The sequence below is a fragment of the Thalassophryne amazonica genome, chromosome 19 (genome assembly GCF_902500255.1).
Source record: "Thalassophryne amazonica chromosome 19, fThaAma1.1, whole genome shotgun sequence".
NCBI classification, from domain to species: Eukaryota; Metazoa; Chordata; class Actinopteri; order Batrachoidiformes; family Batrachoididae; genus Thalassophryne; species Thalassophryne amazonica.
The window spans coordinates 72,618,357-72,638,951 of record NC_047121.1 but is presented as its reverse complement, the minus strand read 5'-3'; the positions used below and the strand labels follow the sequence as shown (position 1 = coordinate 72,638,951).

Below are 20,595 nucleotides of genomic sequence, written 5' to 3'. Positions count from 1 at the left end.
TTTCAGCTCTTTATTATTACTGTCACACTGCACCAACTGACATCCCATCGATCGACTGGAGACGCCTGTTAAGTCTGTGACCAAGAGTCATCAGGCTTGTTTTCTTATAAAGTTCGCCATTCACCTGTCTAGCTTCCGCGTAAAATCGACCGAGTACTCCGTCAAGCATCCATCTGTCATAAGTTTCAAAGTTGGGCGCATGTCTCTTTTCAGTGACATACTTGTGAAACAGGTTGGCTGCTGACTGTGTATTTCTGCGGGTGTTCTTTGCATCTCTTTCGTGTAAAATTCGTTTTAAGTCAGCGTCACTAACAGACGCAAACCTGTCTTCTGCTGTCTTGTCAACAAACTGACAGCCAAAGTAGGCGTTGATTGGTTGTTATCGATAGAAGGCATCGCTCGATTAGCTAGCGCTACGCTGCAGGCAAGGTGTACCCCTTTCGCACGCACGGTCTACTCGGCTCCACCAGCGGTCAACTCAGCATGTGGTACAGCTCAGAAAGTGGCGAATGGGCCAATCAGAAGTTGGCAAAATCCCATACCATATAATAATAATAATCATTATCATCTTTCCTTGCTTTAAGCTGTTCTCAAAATTTAAGCATGATCATAATAAATGGGAGATACTATAAATATTTTGTATGAATGGGTGTATTTTTCACAGTGGTGGTTATTAAGGTTGCGCATGTTTTCACGCATTGATTACAGTCTTTCTGAATGTTGGCACATTCTGAATCACTGAACGTTGTAGCGCACATTGATAATTCCACCGTGCAGCTGTGTGTGAGCTGTGCACATCCACACACACAGCAGCAAGTCATCTACATTTGGCTGTAGTTCCAATTTTTTTTTTTTCCTTTTTTCTAGGCATTCATGGAATCTGGCACAGGATGGATCATGTGATAATTCTTCTGATTCTTGCTATCTGATTAAACAGTGATGCTGTATAGTCCACTCAAGCAATTTTTTTTATTGATTTCTCTCTCTCTCTCTGTCTCTCTCCAGCCAAAAGGTTTTCGCCGGTACTACAGCTCTCCGTTACTGATCCAGGAACAGTACGGCTGCATCAAAGAAGTCATGCCCATCGGTGAGCAGTTTAAATCTCCTGGCAGCTACTTGATTATCGTACATGTTTTTGATTAAGTTTCTGTTGATCGACTAATCATTGCTGCTTTAAGTTTGTAAAGCGGTTAAAATGACCATCTGACTGATCTAAAATCCAAGAACATGTTGTGATCAGCTTCTCTTGTTCATCCTATTATTCATTTCTAAAGCTTGCGGCAATAAGGTGGACCCCGTGTACGAGGCCTTGAGGTTCGGGACGTCGCTGGCACAAAAGGCGAAGAGGGCCAGTGGCTCAGATTCTCCGCACAAAAACTCAGTAAGGACCAAAATATATAAAAATTCAGTATATAAAAGCTTGTGTTTTTAGGATAAACCCATTAAATTGTATGGCATCTGTGAGGATTAACAGTCACCAAGGGCATTGTGGTTTTGATCTGGATAGCGATCCAAATCTAGTGCCTTTCAAGAAGTATGCACTTTAAATGTTGCTCTAGAAAGCCATGGAATGAGTTCCCACAAAGTATTTGTACAATATATGGGCAAGATCACAATCACGTTATCAGTGCACATACAGAAATTGTTCATATTGTAAAATAATTCATGTAAATGAAGAGAAACTCATCTGTAGTGGAGGTGTCAGAGAGGAGGATGTTGAGGAAACTGCTCAGCATGTGGGACAGCACCTCCCACCCCCTGCATGTCACACTGACGTCCTGTTAGAGCACCTTCAACCATAGACTGGGTCCACCGAAATGCACCACATAACACCACAGGAGGTCTTTCCTGCCTGTGGCGATCAGACTGCATAATTCCTTCCCCCTCTGCAGGATAAATACATAATGAACAGAGTTATTTTACTCAGTTTTGTGCAATATTGTCGAACATCTTATGCAGATGTCTTAAAAACAAAAAACATTGTTCACTGTTTACTGTCACTGTTTCGGTACTCTGGCAAAACCATTTCCTTTGGGATAAATAATGTTAATCTTATTCTTATCTTATTTTGACAAAACCCAGACCCCAAGCAGTCATTACATGAATATGTGGATCCAACTTGACAATCACATAATGGGATAAAAAAGCTTTTCAGCCTACCATCCCTGGTTCTCAAGATCAGGCACCTCAGTGGCTCTGCTCCCTTGCGGAGCCACTGAGGTGCTCCGTTAAAGCACCAGGTCCGCAGGGTGGCTGGGCGCTCCCTTAGAGATAGGGTGAGGAGCTCGGTCACTCAGGAGGAGCTCAGAGTCGAGCCGCTGCTCCTCCACGTCGAAAGGAGTCAGTTGAGGTGGCTCGGGCATCTTTTCCGGATGCCCCCTGGACGCCTCGCTGGAGAGGTGTTCCGGGCACGTCCCACTGGGAGGAGGCCTCGGGGAAGACCCAGGACACGCTGGAAGGACTACATCTCTCGGCTGGCTTGGGAACGCCTTGGGGTTCCCCCGGAGGAGCTGGGGGAGATGTGTGTGGATCGGGAGGTCTGGGTAGCTTTGCTTGAGCTGCTGCCCCCGCGACCCGACTCCGGATAAAGCGGAAGAAAATGGATGGATTTATCTGTACCTTAGTAAACACTAGTAAAGTTCCACCTCAAATATGGAATGTATAATAGAAGATACACCTTACTGAATTTTCAGAAAAATGTATGAACTCATAACAGTCTTTTAGGAGATGTTAAATGAAATGTGATGATGTATGATGTAGAGAGATTGAATCATAAAGAGTGTAGGGAACTGCAGCTGAAATTTCACGTTCTTTCTTTTACCACTTCATGATGATTTATTCCTTATATTTAGAATAAATTGTCCCACTTTTTTAATGTGTTGCAGGCCTTAAATGTAGGAATGGATGTATAATAACAAATGAAATTAAGTTGAAGACACAAAACATGAAATAGCTTGCGTTAATACCAAGGTTGGGTAGGATTACTTTGAAAGAATACATGTGGATTACATGTATGTATGTACATACATTTGGATTACTTGTAATCTGATTACTTTTGGATTACATTTCAGAGTAATCCTACCCAACCTTGGTTAATACTGTGTGCAATGAAATACACTCATGGGCCACTTTATTAGGTACACCTTGCTAGTGCTGGGTTGGACCCCCTTTTGCCTTCGTAACTGCCATATTTCTTTGTGGAACAGATTCAACAAGGTGTTGGAAACAGTCCGCAGAGATGTTGATCCATACTGACATGACAGCATCATGTCCATTCTCCTATGACCTCTGACATCAACAAGGCATTTTCATCCACACATCTTCCGCTCACTGGATATCTTCTCTTTTTCTGACCATTCTTTGTAAATCTTAGAGATGGTTTACGTGAACGACCAACCCATCTGGCACCAAAATGTTTTGAAATTTTAGTTCAGTCATTAATTTATATTTTGTATTTAATATCATGAGTATATATGTATGTCTTTATATACATATGTATACATTTTTATTTTTTTGGTTAAAGTGGTGGGCGTTTATAAGCTTTTGCTTCTGCCTACACCCTTTCGGGCACATGGGTACATTGTTAAATTGTTTTATTTATGAGTTTTCTTTGCTATTTTGAGTCTGTGTGTGCTGAATAAATTAATTCATCCAGCAACTGTATCACGTTCAAAGTCATTTAAATCCTCTTTCTTCCCCTATTCTGATGGGTTTGAACTTAGCAAGTCGTCTTCACTACGTCTAGATGCCTAACTGCATTGAGTTGCAGCAGTATGATTGGCTGATTAACTATTTGCGTTAACAAGCGAGTGAGCAGGTGTACCTAATAAAGTGTCCGGCGACTGTCAAAGTCAATATGAGGATCAGCGGTTTCTTTTATTTTTTATTTATACTATTTTAAATATTTATTTATTTATTTATTTATACACACTACCAGTCAAACGTCTGGACACAGTAAAAACCGACCATGAAAGGTTTAGCGTATTGTCACAGCTCAGTTTAGATATTAAGTTTACTGTGCAGTATTTTGTCTGCAACATGCATAGCTGATGGCTTCATAGATATGTCACTGCAGAACAGTAAACACTACCAATAAAGGCAGTCTGATCCACGCAGCGATGAAGGAAGATGTCAGCCCAAATGATTGCGGTACAGCGCTGAAGATGGACTGGACTGATTGTCTTGAGCTTTTCTACGTCTGTGTTTTTCACAGCTTAACACCTTTAACGTAAAGTGAAGCGTGTCTGCCATCTGGATTCATGCCTCCTTAAGATGACAAGGGAAAGCTGTTGGGGGCTGAACCGTGCCGTCCGGTCCAGCTGTTAGTCAGCATTAAGCGAATGGTTGAGAGGCTCAACACAGACAACGTGATCTCAACAGGGGTTTATGATAATAGTTTCCAAATGCACACTGAGAAACGCGTCCTGTGCTCTCCAAAAGAGGTTAAGCTTCACAGTAATTATTGTTTTTTCTCTTATAGTCAGTCTCTTTCTATCTTGCAGACCAGTGACTTGGATAAGGTTCCAGAAGAAGTGTCCGCTCACAGCAGTAGGCAGCAACTGTCGCGAAAGCACAGTGATGATGGTGAGTATCTGTTGCAGTACATTTTGTACATCGGGAATGCAACCAGGTAGCGAAATGAGAAAAATGATAGTCCTCTTCCCACAAGATAGTCTGAGGCAATTGTGCCATCAAATTTTCTTTTGATGAGCCATCAAATTAAGGTAATCACAATTTGCGACTGAGTTGTTTTACTTTGAGGCCAGAGTGCTTCTTAACTCTTTCTTGGGACACCCTGCTTATGTATTATCCATCCGTACAACTGTTCTTATTTTTTTATTAGCAGTTCATAGCTGTTTTTATAATTCAGCTGAGTGGAGCACAGTGAAATGGAAAATATAGAGAGCAGAGGAAGCCTGAAGACAAGAGGTCACTGAGCTCTGGAATATCCAAGAGTTAAAAATTCAGGTTGCATTGAAATGACACCTAGGGCCCTATCTTGACAAGCTATACTACATCACCTGTGGCGTGTAGCGCATGTGTATTTGGGGTGTGTCCAACTCCGCTTTATTATTTAAAGGGCAAAAAATGTGAGCACAAACTATGGTTGGATTTATTTGTTAAATTAGTCATGAGCATGTTTTGTACATGACGTGAAATAAACTAGTTGGACTGTAATTGTTGTTATTTGTCTTTCAGTTGCCCCCAGATATTCAGTATCACCACAACAGATCCGGGACAGATTCATAGTGGGATTTGTCCTTAATGAGGCACAACAGGAAGAAGAAAAAGTTGCATTTCCTTGACTGCCATTTGATGCTGGCTTCAAAAAGGAGCAGGTTCCTGTTGAAGCCCATGTTAAAATGTCCAACTTTAGAGCAGAAATAAGTGTATTTACAGCCTACTACAAACAACAGTTTTGGTGTCTGTAGGTAGCTCCCCCCTACATGACAACTGGACTTGGTTGATTTTTTTTTCATATAATTCCTTTGTTTAACCCTGTAGAGTCATTTGACGAGGACGTCTTCCTCTTTTGTCACCTCTGGGTGGGGTGTGGGAGAAACGTCTTCCCCTTTATCATTGGTGGAAAAACACATGATGTAAACCAAAGAAAACCACTGACCCCACGTGGATTGATCAGCATCCCCATGTGGGGGTATTGTTGAGAAAAAAAGCCTCCAAAGACAAAACTGTGGTGCCAATGCTGCCTCCAGGTGGACAACAGGAGGAGTGACACTCCTGTGGGTGAGACCTGTGGCCACTGTCTTGTTTTGGATAGGAATTGTTATGAGTGGAACAAGTAATTTTTGTGGCACCTTATTGAATTGTAAATAGTTGTACAAAAACACCTGGAGCATTTCCTGCATTTTAATGTAAATAGTTGTATATAACTTTGTTGTTTGCTACATTTATACATATGTTTTTGAAATTTACAATTTATATTTGCATTCTAAGTTATAAAAATGATTTGTTAAACATATTTGTGGGTTTAACAGTAAAAAACAAACTTTTTTCTATTCGGATTTTATGTTTTTAGGCTTAAAACTTTCCTTTTTGCTAAAGCTTATAGTTAGGGCTGGATCGGGTGACCCTGAACCATCCCTTAGTTATGCTGCTATAGACTTAGACTGCTGGGGGGTTCCCATAATGCATTGAGTGTTTCTTTCTCTTTTTGCTCTGTATGCACCACTCTGCATTTAATCATTAGTGATTGATCTCTGCTCCCCTCCACAGCATGTCTTTTTCCTGGTTCTCTCCCTCAGCCCCAACCAGTCCCAGCAGAAGACTGCCCCTCCCTGAGCCTGGTTCTGCTGGAGGTTTCTTCCTGTTAAAAGGGAGTTTTTCCTTCCCACTGTTGCCAAGTGCTTGCTCACAGGGGGTCGTTTTGACCGTTGGGGTTTTTCCGTAATTATTGTATGGCTTTTGCCTTACAATATAAAGCGCCTTGGGGCAACTGTTTGTTGTGATTTGGTGCTATATAAATAAAATTGATTTGATTTGATTTGATTTGAATTTAGGTTCACTGTGTAAATACAATATGCCAGCATGAATGAAAACTGTAAAGTCATACAGGTGAGGTTGTGCTGAAAACCATGACACCAAACAAGGCAAAGTGAATAGTTTTTAAATGTAAATTATGAAGGTAAAACCAAAAGTAGTCAAAAATGGCCAATTATAGGGGGTTAAGATGATTTAAGCCATTGAGCCAAACTCAGACCTCCGGTCATTCAGATGCTGCCAACTGTAGCTGCTGTGGAGAATTGTGTCTGTCCGTTCTCAACATTTTATTACAAATACCTGTAATAATATGGCTTGTTGTGTGGTTAATTTTCCCAACGAATCATGTAAAACATCTGTGCTCCAGTATTTCTGTAGAGTGACATTTTTATCATAATTTTCAATGCCCACACCAAAGCAAACCATTATGAAAGCATTGCCCAGTCCTCAAAAATATGATTTAATAAACACCCAAACTAAGGTTAACCTGTTAGCTTAGCTTTTTCTGTAACTTGAGTAACAGCTCAAAAAATAAAGTTCCACAGTGATTCTGCAGAGTGCAGTCAAAACTTGTTCCACATTTCATTTACATGAGCTTGCACAAACAACTTACATTTCAGAAGTCATCAACCAGCAAACCCCAACCATATTCAACCATAAAAAGTACATTAAAACCAATTTTGGCAAACTCTGACTTATTTAATTCTGTGCTTTTGCACCGTCTCTGGTACTTGTTGATTTAGTAGCGTTTTCTTTGCTGTACAATAATCTGTAGCGCAACCCAAATGAACCCCAGCAGATAAACTTTGAATGACACTGTGATCTTTCCTCAAGAGCCAACTTCACAACAGCATTACAGCTGGGAAGCAGCTAAGAATAGCCACATGATTTTCATCATGTCCAACACTTTACTCTTTGGGGTACTGAAATATTTAAAGGAGAAAGCAGTATCTTAGACTCTATTTCACTTTTAACCATTAAAACAGATATTCTTGATGTTATTTACTTATTTTTATTTTTCAGTATTTACAGTTATGGAGAATGGGACAGAGCCATACCACTACCTGGAAAGAAAACCTGATTCTCCGGTGAGAAACCTTCAGAGACAATACGATAATTTTTTTAACATAATGCAAATGAAACACTGTATTTGTTTGTGTACAAATAAAAATACCAGAGATCTTACTATAAATTATCATATAATTTGTGTTTCTTTTAATACTCTCTCTCAAAGTTTATTGACCAAATTTGGCATGTAGATTTATTTTTGTTCCTTGATTGCCCCAATCAAGGAACAAAAATGTTTCCCTATATTGTACATTTCTGCCAAGTCCTACCATGGTTTGAATTACAAGGGGTAATGGGGGTTCTGACCCTCCCCCAAAAAGATTTTTAAAAATGGGGCGGAGTCAAAACATATATTCTTCTTATTAATATTAAGGTATATTTCCCATATTCATGCCTGGAAGAAACCCCCAAAGTGGACCATACCATTTCATAATGTTAACTGAATGACTCATCTGCACAGTGTTGCCAGTTTTGCTTGCCAATCTAGCAACTTCGTCATTACACTTGGCAACTTTTTGACCTTCCCTGGCAACTAAAGAATCTGTTGAGCTTTGATCCACACAACCTGGTCAGTTTTTAATTTGGTAGTTGAATATAATAACATTACCAAAACAACAACAACAACAAAAAAATTTAAATAATTGCATAAAATAAAAAATTTAAAAAAATGCAACCTTCAACAGAATAGGATGCTGTTCACCTTCCTTCATATGAAAATTAAATGTGATTACGTCTTTTAACAACATTTCAGAGAGAAAATAGCACTTCTGGTGAGGTTTTTTTTTTTCTTTTTGGGCAACAGTATGTCTGCCTGCTTCACTCCCGTCATTGCCATCACTCCGTACTACAGAGCATACATGAACATACATAACTAGTGTGTTTAATAGACTTTACTTTCTTACATTCTGAGTCAAGTGTATACAGATGAATGCTAAACTTGGCTAGTTTTTAACTTCTGTTTTACATTAGAGTTTAACTAACGTTAGCTAGCTAAAATTAACGTTTATCTTATTCCCGACAGGCAAAGCCCTTATTGTCATTGTTTAACTGACATGCTGAGTCATACTTCCGTAGAATGAGTATGTAGGGCAATTTCTATGACTAAATAATGGTGGTTAGCAGGCGCTGTGCAGTGAGTAAACCTCACACAGTGATATCAACCAAAGCTCTAGCAATGGAAACTAGAAGCTGAGGGTGTTGGGGACGGATCATTATTCCGAAAGTCCATTGGTCTTAAGGGCCTTAAAGCAGGTCGGTCAGCTAGTTAGCTAGCAGGCTAACAGTATGCAGCAACAGTAGTTCTACAAAACAAAACAAAAAACTTTTCAAAACAGCCAGTGACATCTTCCCGTTCTCTAAACTTCCTCTGGATTTGAAAGTGTCTCTGTGGCACATCCTCGTTCAGCTTCAGGCCTGGCAGTGGGGAAGTGCTAAAGCTCTGGGTGTCCACCTGCACGCTCCTCCGTTGCTCAGGGGCTTCTCTATCGGGCATTACACCATCTTTACATCCAGCCTGGTGGACCATCAGACCAATGGGCCTCCAGAGTAGTGGGCCTTCGGAATATTGAATAGTCACTGAAGGTTTTAGCCTCCTTGCCAGAGAGTCTGGTTCCTAGTTGTGAGTTTGCTGCCAAGGTGGAACACACACAACACGGGTTTTCCAGCTGGTCATCTCAGTTTTAAATCATATTTCTATCCTCATTTCTCAGCCTCATTGGCTTTTGATCACAAAACATCATATATTAAAATGTTCATAATGAAAAATGACAGTGCTTAGCCTTAAAAATGGCCAGATTCAGGAATACAGCATTTTTATTGTAATTTTAGAAGCACCAAGCCAATACTGTATTTCTGATCACACCACCAGCAGAGGATTAATATTCAGGAATCTTCTGAAAAACCCATCGCTGACCAATGCTTGAACTCTGACTATGTTAGTATGAGAACTGATATGAAGGAACTCTGTACTGTATTCATTAGCAGGCTGCCTTCTCCTCTGTGTTCACTGCTGAATTTCCCAGACAAGCTTTTCTTCTTGCAATAATAAATCATAGTCAACTGACAGGACCACTGGCCTGCACTGATGGAAAGAAAGTGACATTAATGCCTCCTGCTCTGAGGGTTTGTATTTATTCTGTACAGCGCTCATGATGATGATGGTTCACAATACAGGCTTTAGAAAGAAAAGGAAAATAATAGTAACAATCAAGATGTAGACTGTCAGCTTTAATCAAGGGGTGTAACAAATATATTGCATTAACAATGTAGGAGTTACAGCCATTTTTATACACAATACCTTTGTTGCCAGAAAGTATATGTAATTGGACAAACCGAATATAAGGATCATTTTAAATACAAATCATTTCTTTTACAGTCTTGGGATGGATACATTTTCAGGTTACAGAATAAGTCTTGGATGTCATGTTCATCAATTGTGAAGAAAATACTGTAGAAACAGTATGGTACTATATGGTCAATTTGTCTGGAGTAGACATTTCTCAAAAACTGGGTGACGTTGGAGCAAGGAGCAAGGAGACAAGAGAGGGAAGCCACAACATTTTAAGAACATCTAATTTCATCTTGATCAAACCTGGGATGTCTATTAGGCCTATGGATGGGAAGAAGTGATTTGATTTTGGTTAAGATCAGTCAACAATCAAGGTCAGAGTTCAACATCGACTATGGCAGCTGACCCTCTACTTTCCTAGAGATGAATATGAACTAGTTTTGTACAATCTAACATAGAAATAAAATGTATGTCCCTATGTGTTTAAGTAACAAAATATTCCTATTGCAATATCACAGATTTGGTTTTCAAAGGAGAGATTTATGGCGCTTTCTAACTTTTTCAAATTACTCATTAAAACTGAGGGATAGTGATGCTAGTTGTGGGTCAGTTGTCTCTCCTTTCTGGGAGGTATTACAACAATGCCAATCTTGTCTTTGTTTCATTTTACAAATTTGATGCATTAATGCAGCTTAGAGATTATTGATAGGAATGAAGGACTCAACAAATTGTGAGATGTATAATTGCATGTCATCAGCGTATATGCATGATATCATGTATTGTTCAGAGAAACCTTTATTTTTATAGTATTTTTTCAGATTAGCAATGTATTTCAAAGTGTTTTACAGTTCTTTAATGTTCTAGTTGATCATCACAACTTTTAGGTGTAGGCATCTTCCCCCTGGATCCCTCGAAAATAAACAACAAAATGATCACTAAGATTTAAGAATTCTTGTTCATTCATCTTAGTGCTTTTTCAGAATATTGGCAACTCCTTTAAATATGTTGTTGTGTCTTTGGCAATTAAATATTAACTGATTGTAACTGATTACCAACTGGATACAATCCAGAGCTTGTGTTGATTTGTGTGAATTGAGGGCACACCCCCACAGGAGACCTGGGCCTTTCATTTTACACACTTGTGTGTGACAGCCACCTTTTGATACCCTGCGGAATACTCTGAACTTGATATGTTGGTGATTTAAATTGATGTTGTGGGTCTTTTGCAACTACTTTGTTTTTTGCATTTCTAGGTGTTAATTAAAATCAGAATGCATTGCTACAGTTTTTCTAATATAGGCTATTAGGTGTTTAACATTTCTGATTATTCACTACTATTCTGGCTTCATTTTTCCAGTTAAGCAATACATTTTCTGCTAATATCTTTTGTAATTCATGAGTAGGTTCTGAAATGCTTTGTTCCTACATTCTGCCTTTTAATGTGTTTTGTGGAGGAGGCATTCAGTTTACCACTGCAGGCTTTATCATTTGGGTATTCTCTGTCCAGCCCTCTATCCAGATTACTTTATTTAGCTTAACTTGTTTATATCTGTTGTCAACAGTGGAAAAAAAGACCTCAGATACTTGGACAAACACAAAAATGAACAAATAACCCTACAAGGCAAACATACATTCACTCACACAAATACACACACACACACACACACACACACACAAACCTTGCAATCTATCCCGGTCCAACTGTGCTATCAGGCTGGATTGAGCAACTGGTAGTGGGCGGTTTGTCCGTCAGCTGGCAGATCCATTAACTCCGGCTTCAGGACAGACAGACAGAGACTCTGAAGGGTAACAAGCAGAGAAAAATGCTTAAACCGCCTCACCGTTAAAGACAGAACTTCCCATTTGTGATGAGAAGCTCACAAATGGGAACACATGCAGGCGCACACAGGGTTACCATCTGTTCATAGATTTCAGGTGTATAAAGTCCCACACATCAGCTGACAGTAAAGCAGCATGTCTATGATTTCTTCTCTACGGTAGGTATGAGTAGACGATGTGTTTTCTCTCTCTCTGTTGATCCACATTTCTTCTCTTATTCTTCCAACCCTCAATACAGTAACTAATTTTTGCTGCAGTTAAAGTATTACAATATTCACAAATTGGGGAGATGATGGTCTCGTAAGCATTGGGCTTGAGAATTGTGAATTGTTTTGTAATTTGTGTTGGTAGCATGGCCCAAGCAGAGGGTCACCCCTTTAAGTCTGGTCTGCTTTAGGTTTCTTCCTGAAGAGGGAGTTTTTCCTTACCACTGTCGCCTGTGTGCTTGCTCTCGGGGCTGGTAAGGTTAGACCTAGTTGTGTGAAGTGCCTTGAGGAAACTTTGTTGTGATTTGGCGCTATATAAATTGAAAATGTAATTGAAAATTGAAATTGAGACCAGACGATGCTCAGTTCAAATCCCAGCCTGACCGGAAAATCACTATTGGCCCTTGAGCACGGTCCTTAATCCCCATGTTGCTCCCGCTGTGTAGTGAGCGCCTTGTATGGCAGCACCCTGACATCAGGTGAATGTAAAGTGGTTTGGGCATCTGATGCAGATAGAAAAGCGCTATATAAATGCAGTCCATTTACCATTCTAGGCCACTGCTATGATTTGTTTTTCACCACATTGTTTCTACTGCATTGCGTAATCAATGGATGCCCTGAAGATCCATGCTTTTAATAATCACTGAATCTCATCTGCTTGAGGTTTCTTCCTTTAATCAAAACAACTGAGGGAGTTTTTCCTTACCACTTTTGCCATTGTGCTTGCTCAGGGGCTGGGTAAGGTTAGACCGTTCTCTGTGTAGCACCTTGGGACATCTTATGTTGTGATTTGTTTTTGTATAAATAAATTGACTTGATTTCATAATGACCTGGACTTAACCATCAGAAGTGTATGTGTACGCGGTGAAAGTGTTGAGGTTGTAGAGACATTAAATTATCTTGGCAGTGATGTTCATGTCTTTGTTGGGATGTGCTAAGGGAGTCATGAGGTTGCTCTATAAAGGTGTTTGGCAACACTGATACCTTTGCAGGAGAATGAAGGTCCAAGTCTTTAGGATCCTTGTGCTCCCTGTATTACTGTATGGTTGTGAGACTTTGATGCTAACCTGCAAATTAAGGTGACGACTGGTTGTCTTTGGTACTGTCTTTTCAGAGGATCCTTGGGTACACCTGGGATGAATTTATGTCAAACAAACAGACACTTAGGGAGACTCAGATGAGGCATATCACTTGGACTGTGAAGGAATATCAGCTTCAATCTTTTGTCCATGTGGCACATTTCTCTGTGCATGATCCAGCATGGAGGTGCCCCACTGTTGAAGACCCCAGTGGCTGTAGAACCCCAAGGGGACACCCACGCTTCACATGGCTGTGGCAGATAGATGGCTACTTTTGAGTTGAGGATGGAGTAATTGTCTGCCTGGCTGGTTGCCATCCAAGACCCAAAAGGGCTTTGGTGGATGCCAGGATGTATGGCAGCAGTGCCTGCTCCCATACCTGGCATTATTCCCACTTAAGAACATCTTTGTCTCCCACATTTCTTATTTTTGCAGCGTCGACAGGCTCCCAAAGCCTCGTGAGCAGCTCCTAGATTGCCTTTACTTGATGATGTTCTTTTCACCTCGAGGCCGCAGACAGTTTGCCTTGTAGCTACAGTTGACTCAGGTCATCCATCAGCAACGTTACCAGTCCACTAAGACAATGCTTTGGAAACCATAAAATACTATAATGCACTGCTTTAAAGCACCACGGCCACCTCTGAGCAGTCAGACTTCCCTGCTTGCAAAAATAGCCATTTAAGTCATTCTCATTACTTTTAGCAGAATTTCTCTGCAGATAGCAAAAATAGATATTTTATGTGTGTTTGGAACCCTTTCAGGGACACAGTCAGAAGGTTTCAAATGGGTGGTGATGAAACAGGAAAATCCGCACAGTTTCCTGAACAGGTGTGACCAACACCACAACACTGACTCTTTATTAAGGGGGCTCACACGTTTCTGACGATATCTGCCGCCACCTACGATCCAACAGATGCAACTAAAGATCAGATCCAACTTCTCCCACTCATGTTGTGTGTGTGGATTAAAAGGGAACAGATTGCAGAACTGCGCTGTTCCTCAGTCCTCCTCAGAGCTGCTTAAGATGCTCCTCAGTCCATCAGTCTGCTGTTAACTCACTCGATGCCATTGACTCTAAAACGCATCTTTTCCAATAGTAACGCTCCGCGTCAAAGATGCGTCATCGAGCCAATTTCTTTTCCTCTGTTTTCTTTTCTTGTGGTATGTTTGTTGTTGACATGGACATAGAACTCAATTTTCTGTGGGTCTTGAAAAAACACTCAAATGCTGAAGAAATCCTGGCACTGGGATGTTCTGAACTTTGAAAATGGCTGGCACTCAATGTGTTAACAAGGGCTTCTTGCATGTGTCTGAAAGATACAACTGCAAAGAAACATGCAATAGAGAATATGGTGTCATCTATTGAATGTGCAAGTTTGAAGCAGTTTAACTTATGAACATTTTTTTCTGAGAAAAGCCCATAATCATAGTAGATTTTACAACAGTACAATTTTACAACCCCTGGCAATAATTATGGAATCACCGGCCTTGGAGGATGTTCATTCAGTTGTTTAATTTTGTATAAAAAAAGAAGATCACAGACGTGACACAAAACTAAAGTCATTTCAAATGGAAACTTTCGGGCTTTAAGAAACACTATAAGAAATCAGGAAAAAAAATTGTGGCAGTCAGTAACGGTTACTTTTTTAGACCAAGCAGAGGGGAAAAAAATATGGACTCACTCAATTCTGAGGAATAAATTATGGAATCACCCTGTAAATTTTCATCCCCAAAACTAACACCTGCATCAGATCAGATCTGCTCGTTAGTCTGCATCTAAAAAGGAGTGATCACACCTTGGAGAGCTGTTGCACCAAGTGGACTGACATGAATCATGGCTCCAACACGAGAGATGTCAATTGAAACAAAGGAGAGGATTATCAAACTCTTAAAAGAGGGTAAATCATCACGCAATGTTGCAAAAGATGTTGGTTGTTCACAGTCAGCTGTGTCTAAACTCTGGACCAAATACAAACAACATGGGAAGGTTGTTAAAGGCAAACATACTGGTAGAAAAAGGAAGACATAAAAGCATCAAGACAGAAAACTCAAAGCAATATGTCTCAAAAATCGAAAATGCACAACAAAACAAATGAGGAACGAATGGGAGGAAACTGGAGTCAACATCTGTGACCGAACTGTAAGAAACTGCCTAAAGGAAATGGGATTTACATACAGAAAAGTTAAATGAAAGCCATCATTAACACCTAAACAGAAAAAACAAGGTTACAATGGGCTAAGGAAAAGCAATCGTGGACTGTGGATGACTGGATGAAAGTCATATTCAGTGATGAATCTCGAATCTGCATTGGGCAAGGTGATGATGCTGGAACTTTTGTTTGGTGCCGTTCCAATGAGATTTATAAAGATGACTGCCTGAAGAGAACATGTAAATTTCCACAGTCATTGATGATATGGGGCTGCATGTCAGGTAAAGGCACTGGGGAGATGGCTGTCATTACATCATCAATAAATGCACAAGTTTACGTTGATATTTTGGACACTTTTCTTATCCCATCAATTGAAAGGATGTTTGGGGATGATAAAATCATTTTTCAAGATGATAATGCATCCAGATCTTAATCCAATTGAAAATCTTTGGTGGAAGTTGAAGAAAATGATCCATGACAAGGCTCCAACCTGCAAAGCTGATCTGGCAACAGCAATCAGAGAAAGTTGGAGCCAGATTGATGAAGAGTACTGTTTGTCACTCATTAAGTCCATGCCTCAGAGACTGCAAGCTGTTATAAAAGCCAGAGGTGGTGCAACAAAATACTAGTGATGTGTTGGAGCGTTCTTTTGTTTTTCATGATTCCATCATTTATTCCTCAGAATTGAGTGAGTCCATATTTTTTCCCTCTGCTTGGTCTAAAAAAGTAACCGTTACTGACTCCCACAATTTTTTTCCTGATTTCTTATAGTGTTTCTTAAAGCCCGAAAGTTGCCATTTGAAATGACTTTAGTTTTGTGTCATGTCTGTGATCTGCTTTTTTTCTACAAAATTAAACAACTGAATGAACATCCTCCGAGGCCGGTGATTCCATCATTTTTGCCAGGGGTTGTACATCTGACATGAATCTGAATTATGCATGACCTAAACCTGGCATGCAAACATTATTTTAAAGGCGGGGGGGGATAATTATTTAGTATAACAAATATCAGAAAATATTTTTTTAAATGATGCCCGTCACTATTTCAGAATACGTCAATGTCTTTAAATGGCTTGTTTTGACCATCTGCAAGCACAAAACCCAAAAATGTTCCATATGTGAAACTAGAGCATCGCGCTTGTAGAAATTCTCATGCAAAGCATCTCCAGCACCACAATACTGGTGAGGTCAGCTGTCTGTGCCAGGAAACAGACTGATCGATCAACTCAGTATCTTCAGCAGCTGGTTATCGGTTAACTTTGGAGTCAGTAGGTGAAAAGCTGCAGGAATTTTAAGCATTTTTAACCCTTAAAAAAAAGAAAAAAGAAAAACTAGAGCACCGCGCTCACAGAGCTTAAACTTCTACCAACACTAGTTTCCAAATCCACAAATTTTTTACCTTCAAAAAACTTTTCAAGGTCAAAGTCCTGTTAGAAGTGGCTGTTCATAAGCTAAAATATAATACAAAATATAAATCAAAAGCGTGTTTCAATATTAAAATTGAATATCTGTTAAACCTGCAATATGGATCAGATGTGGATCAAATTTAGTCTATTCATTCAGAGTACCAGTTTGCACCTCATTGTCACAAATGAGAGTGATTGAGGTGCATTTGATTGAGATATAATGTAAAATGTACAACAAATGGGGCTTTTAAACAATAAATTCAAATGTCCACAAAATCCACAATCCGGATCAAACTTTACCAGGTGATAGTGAGTGCCATTCTGCACCTCGGTTTCAAATATGAGAGTGATTGGGGCACATTTGATTAAGATATAATGTATATAATATATACTAATGGCCACAAAATCTGTAATCTGTGTCAAATCAGGACCAAACTTTGTCAGTCAATAAAGGATACCATCCTACACAATGCTCTCAAATATGAAAGAAATGTGATTTTTTTGTCAGTTATGAATTTTTGAAAATTTATTCAGTGTTAAAGATAGGGATTTTTCTGACTTTGACCTATGACCTTGAAAATTGAGTCACTTCTTGCCTATCAGCATATGAATCTTCAGTAAAAAAAAAAAAAAATCATAACAATATGTGAAAAATGGTGGGCTTCAGGCTGTTCACAAACAAACAAACAAACAAACAGACAAAGAAACGGGAGAAAACATAACCTCCTCCAACTTCGTTGGCAGAGGTAAATATAACAGAAAAGCAAAGATGCTGACACTGGTGGCACGGTGGTTTAGTGGTTAGCACTGATCTTTCGCAGCAAGAAGGTTGTGGGATCGCTTCCCACCCTTTCTGTGTGGAGTCTGCGTTCTCTCCCTGTGTCTGTGTAATTAATAATCCTAACTGTAATTAGGATGGGTTAAATTCAAAGGACAAATCTCATTGTATGTTTTACAATGACAAATAAAGGAAATTATTAATATAGCAGCTTACACTGATAAATGAAGGAAGTGATCAATTGCTTTTTATACTATTATTATTATTATTATTATTATTATTATTATTATTTTATTATTTTATTATTGTGTTATTGATTTTGACGTGATTTTGCATGATGACTTTATGGTGACAGACTTACTTTTCAACATCATTTTTTTTTCTGCATTTTATAATTCAGAAAAACACATCATCAAAAAAATGTAAAGACACTCAAGAGTCAACACCCGCTCCTTACATGTGACACTGAGCCATGCAGATACATTCTTTTGTGACACTGTGATACATGGTGATGGGTGCTTTTGTGTGGCCTTGACATTTGATCAATTCTGTCTAAGATCAAAGCAATTTATCTTTGACCAGCACACATTTCCACAATGTTTAATCCATACTGGAACCAAACTGCTTGATTTAAACAACTATGGCCTTGAGTTTGTCGCCCAAGGTCAAAGGTCATGCCATCAAAAAAAAGATGATCTATGACTTCATATTAGTGTTCATTAGTAACCACTGGTCTATCTTTGATTTTCTCAAAATCATGTCATTCTGTCCTTGCTTTACTTTCAATCATTCTAACACATTTGGCCCAAATTGGTTCAAACGCTTCAAACACGTTCAGACATACAGGACTGAAATAATATGTTCATCTACAAACAAACAGAAAACATGATAAAAAAAATAGTGACAGCATGTCCTCGGCGTAAGTCCTGGGTGGAATGGCCCCCCCCGCAACAAAAATGAAGAAAAAAGAAAAGAAAAACTTGATATCTGGCATCCACTTACGAGAAACAGAGATGTAACATTTCTATTGTGTGTGTGTGTGTGTGTGTGTGTGTGTGTGTGTGTGTGTGTGTGTGTGTGTGTGTGTGTGTGTGTGTGTGTGTGTGTGTGTGTGTGTGTGTGTGGTCTAGCCGGAGCACAGCCACGTGCACCAGGATCTCTTCAAGCTTAACAGCTATGTGGCCTTGTACAGCTTCACACCCCAGGAAAGCCACGACTTGGAGATGAGGTTAGTTTGTATACACACACACACACACACACACACACACACACACACACACACACACACACACACCATCGTCATCATCATCATTCAGCACTGCTCCTACAGTTACTATGGATGAAATCTAACTGGGTGAAAATGATTTGTTTTAGTTCCTGATTTGTTGCTGTTCAAATCTACCCCTAACCCTAAGGTTTGTAAATGGTAAATGGACTGCATTTATGTATATAGCGCTTTTCCATCTGCATCAGACACTCAAAGTGCTTTACAATAACGCCTCACATTCACCCCGATGACAGGGCGCTCGCTACACACTGGGAGCACCTAGGGGATTAAGGACCATGCCCTTTTCCGGTCAGGCTGAGATTTGAACCAAGGATCCTCTGGTGTCAAGCCCAACGTTTAACCACTAGACCATCACCTCCCTGTAACCCACAATTTTTCATATATTGTTATGAAATTTTTACTTAAGATTCATATCGTGATGGAATGGAATACACAATTCCATGTAATGTGGAACACATGAGTCCAAAAGCTGAAACATGGAGACAAAAGTTAGTGCAACAAAAGCCGAAATAACAAGAGCTAAACACAGAACTGAGGCCAGATACCCCAAAGGCAAGCTGAAGTTCCAGCGTCTGAGTGGGTGAAGAGCTGAGGTATGAATACAGGTGACGTTGACTGCAGGCAGGCGTGTCCAATCAGCTCCATGATGCAGCCCAGAAAAACAGGAGGGGAGGAGGAGTGAGGCAGACAGCTGAATCACAATTACAGATTTTGTGGTCATTTAAATTTAACATTAAAACCACCTTTAATCTATATTTTAAATTATATTTTCATCAAACACACCCCAAAGTGAGGTGTATTGTTGCTGGTATTTAATCTCGTCATGTAGACACACACAAAGAATGCTTCAAGCATAAACAAGAAATGTGTGACATGTTGTAATGTACAGCAAGAATGTTTGTACCTTTTCATGTAATTTAAAGCTACAGTGTGTAGGATTTAGTGTCATCTAATGGTAAGGTTGCAAAAATAAATTATGGCATTTCCATTTACAATTTTATTTCCCTTTATATTGTCGCTTCTTTGGCAATGAGGATTTATGCTCCACTGCCTTCTCTTATAATAATCTAGCCATGCTTAGGGTGCCTTCACACATAGTGCGAATTTGGTCAAATTGCGCATTAAGTACGCATGAAGCAGGAATCGTATGCAAACCGTGTAATTTCGTAGCTGCTTCTAATGCCTGGTACACCTATTGCTACAACTATCTGCACACACCAGCGGCTGAAAAGACAGAGTGTGCGCTGTGTGAGCCCATCAAACTTCTCGCAGTAGGTGTCAGCCAAATTCCAGGTGACACACGCAAACATCTAACAGTGCTCGCATGGCACTTAGAAAATGTGTGGCCATTCGAACTCTTGGCATGACAACAGTCTGCAGACAATCGCTGTCGTACTTGCAGTGAAATTTGTCTAAGTGCCCCACGAGTGTGGCTTTGGTGTGTACACTGAACTGACAGGTGTGGCTATAACAGAAGCAGCTGTGGAGATCTGTCATTCTGGACATCCCAGCTGGACAGTACTGTGTTTGGACAGACATGGACTAACAACTGATCACTGTGATGTGCGTGTGTCTGTTTGCTGTCATCAAGTGGACAAAAATAAAAACATATATCACTGTGGCAACGGGTTGCAGCTCACAGCGTGCACATGGACAGGCTGCACCAGGTTAAAACAGACCGTCGGATCATAACATGCAGCAGGCGATCTGACTGTCACGTTACCCACATGAGCTCGGTTTCACAACACACAGTATCCTGCGGTGCACCATCCACAAGACACGTATGTCGGCAAGACGTGTGCGGGCCAGCAGGACACGCGCCAGCAGATGTGGACATGAATGAGACAAGCAAACTGCTTCTCATTCATGTGATTTCATGACTGTACGTCAGTGACCATGGGTCATCTACAGAGGAACAGATGGATCATATTTGTATTGCCCACTTGATGAGAGGGATTTAATACAATGCAATGTTTTTATATGGTCGCCCATGTGC

The 20,595-nt window shown here is 40.0% G+C and overlaps 1 protein-coding gene across 2 annotated transcripts in view; it reads left to right on the top strand.

The window, feature by feature from the left end:
• Positions 1 to 20,595, top strand: part of stac (SH3 and cysteine rich domain) — a 106,780-nt gene that overhangs the window by 60,392 nt on the left and 25,793 nt on the right. For both annotated transcript variants that reach the window (XM_034195662.1, XM_034195663.1), the window contains 5 exons: positions 1,006 to 1,087; positions 1,275 to 1,381; positions 4,503 to 4,584; positions 7,522 to 7,586; positions 18,442 to 18,539. In XM_034195662.1, coding sequence (XP_034051553.1) covers positions 1,006 to 1,087; positions 1,275 to 1,381; positions 4,503 to 4,584; positions 7,522 to 7,586; positions 18,442 to 18,539 — 434 coding nt within the window. The remainder of the gene's footprint in view (positions 1 to 1,005; positions 1,088 to 1,274; positions 1,382 to 4,502; positions 4,585 to 7,521; positions 7,587 to 18,441; positions 18,540 to 20,595) is intronic.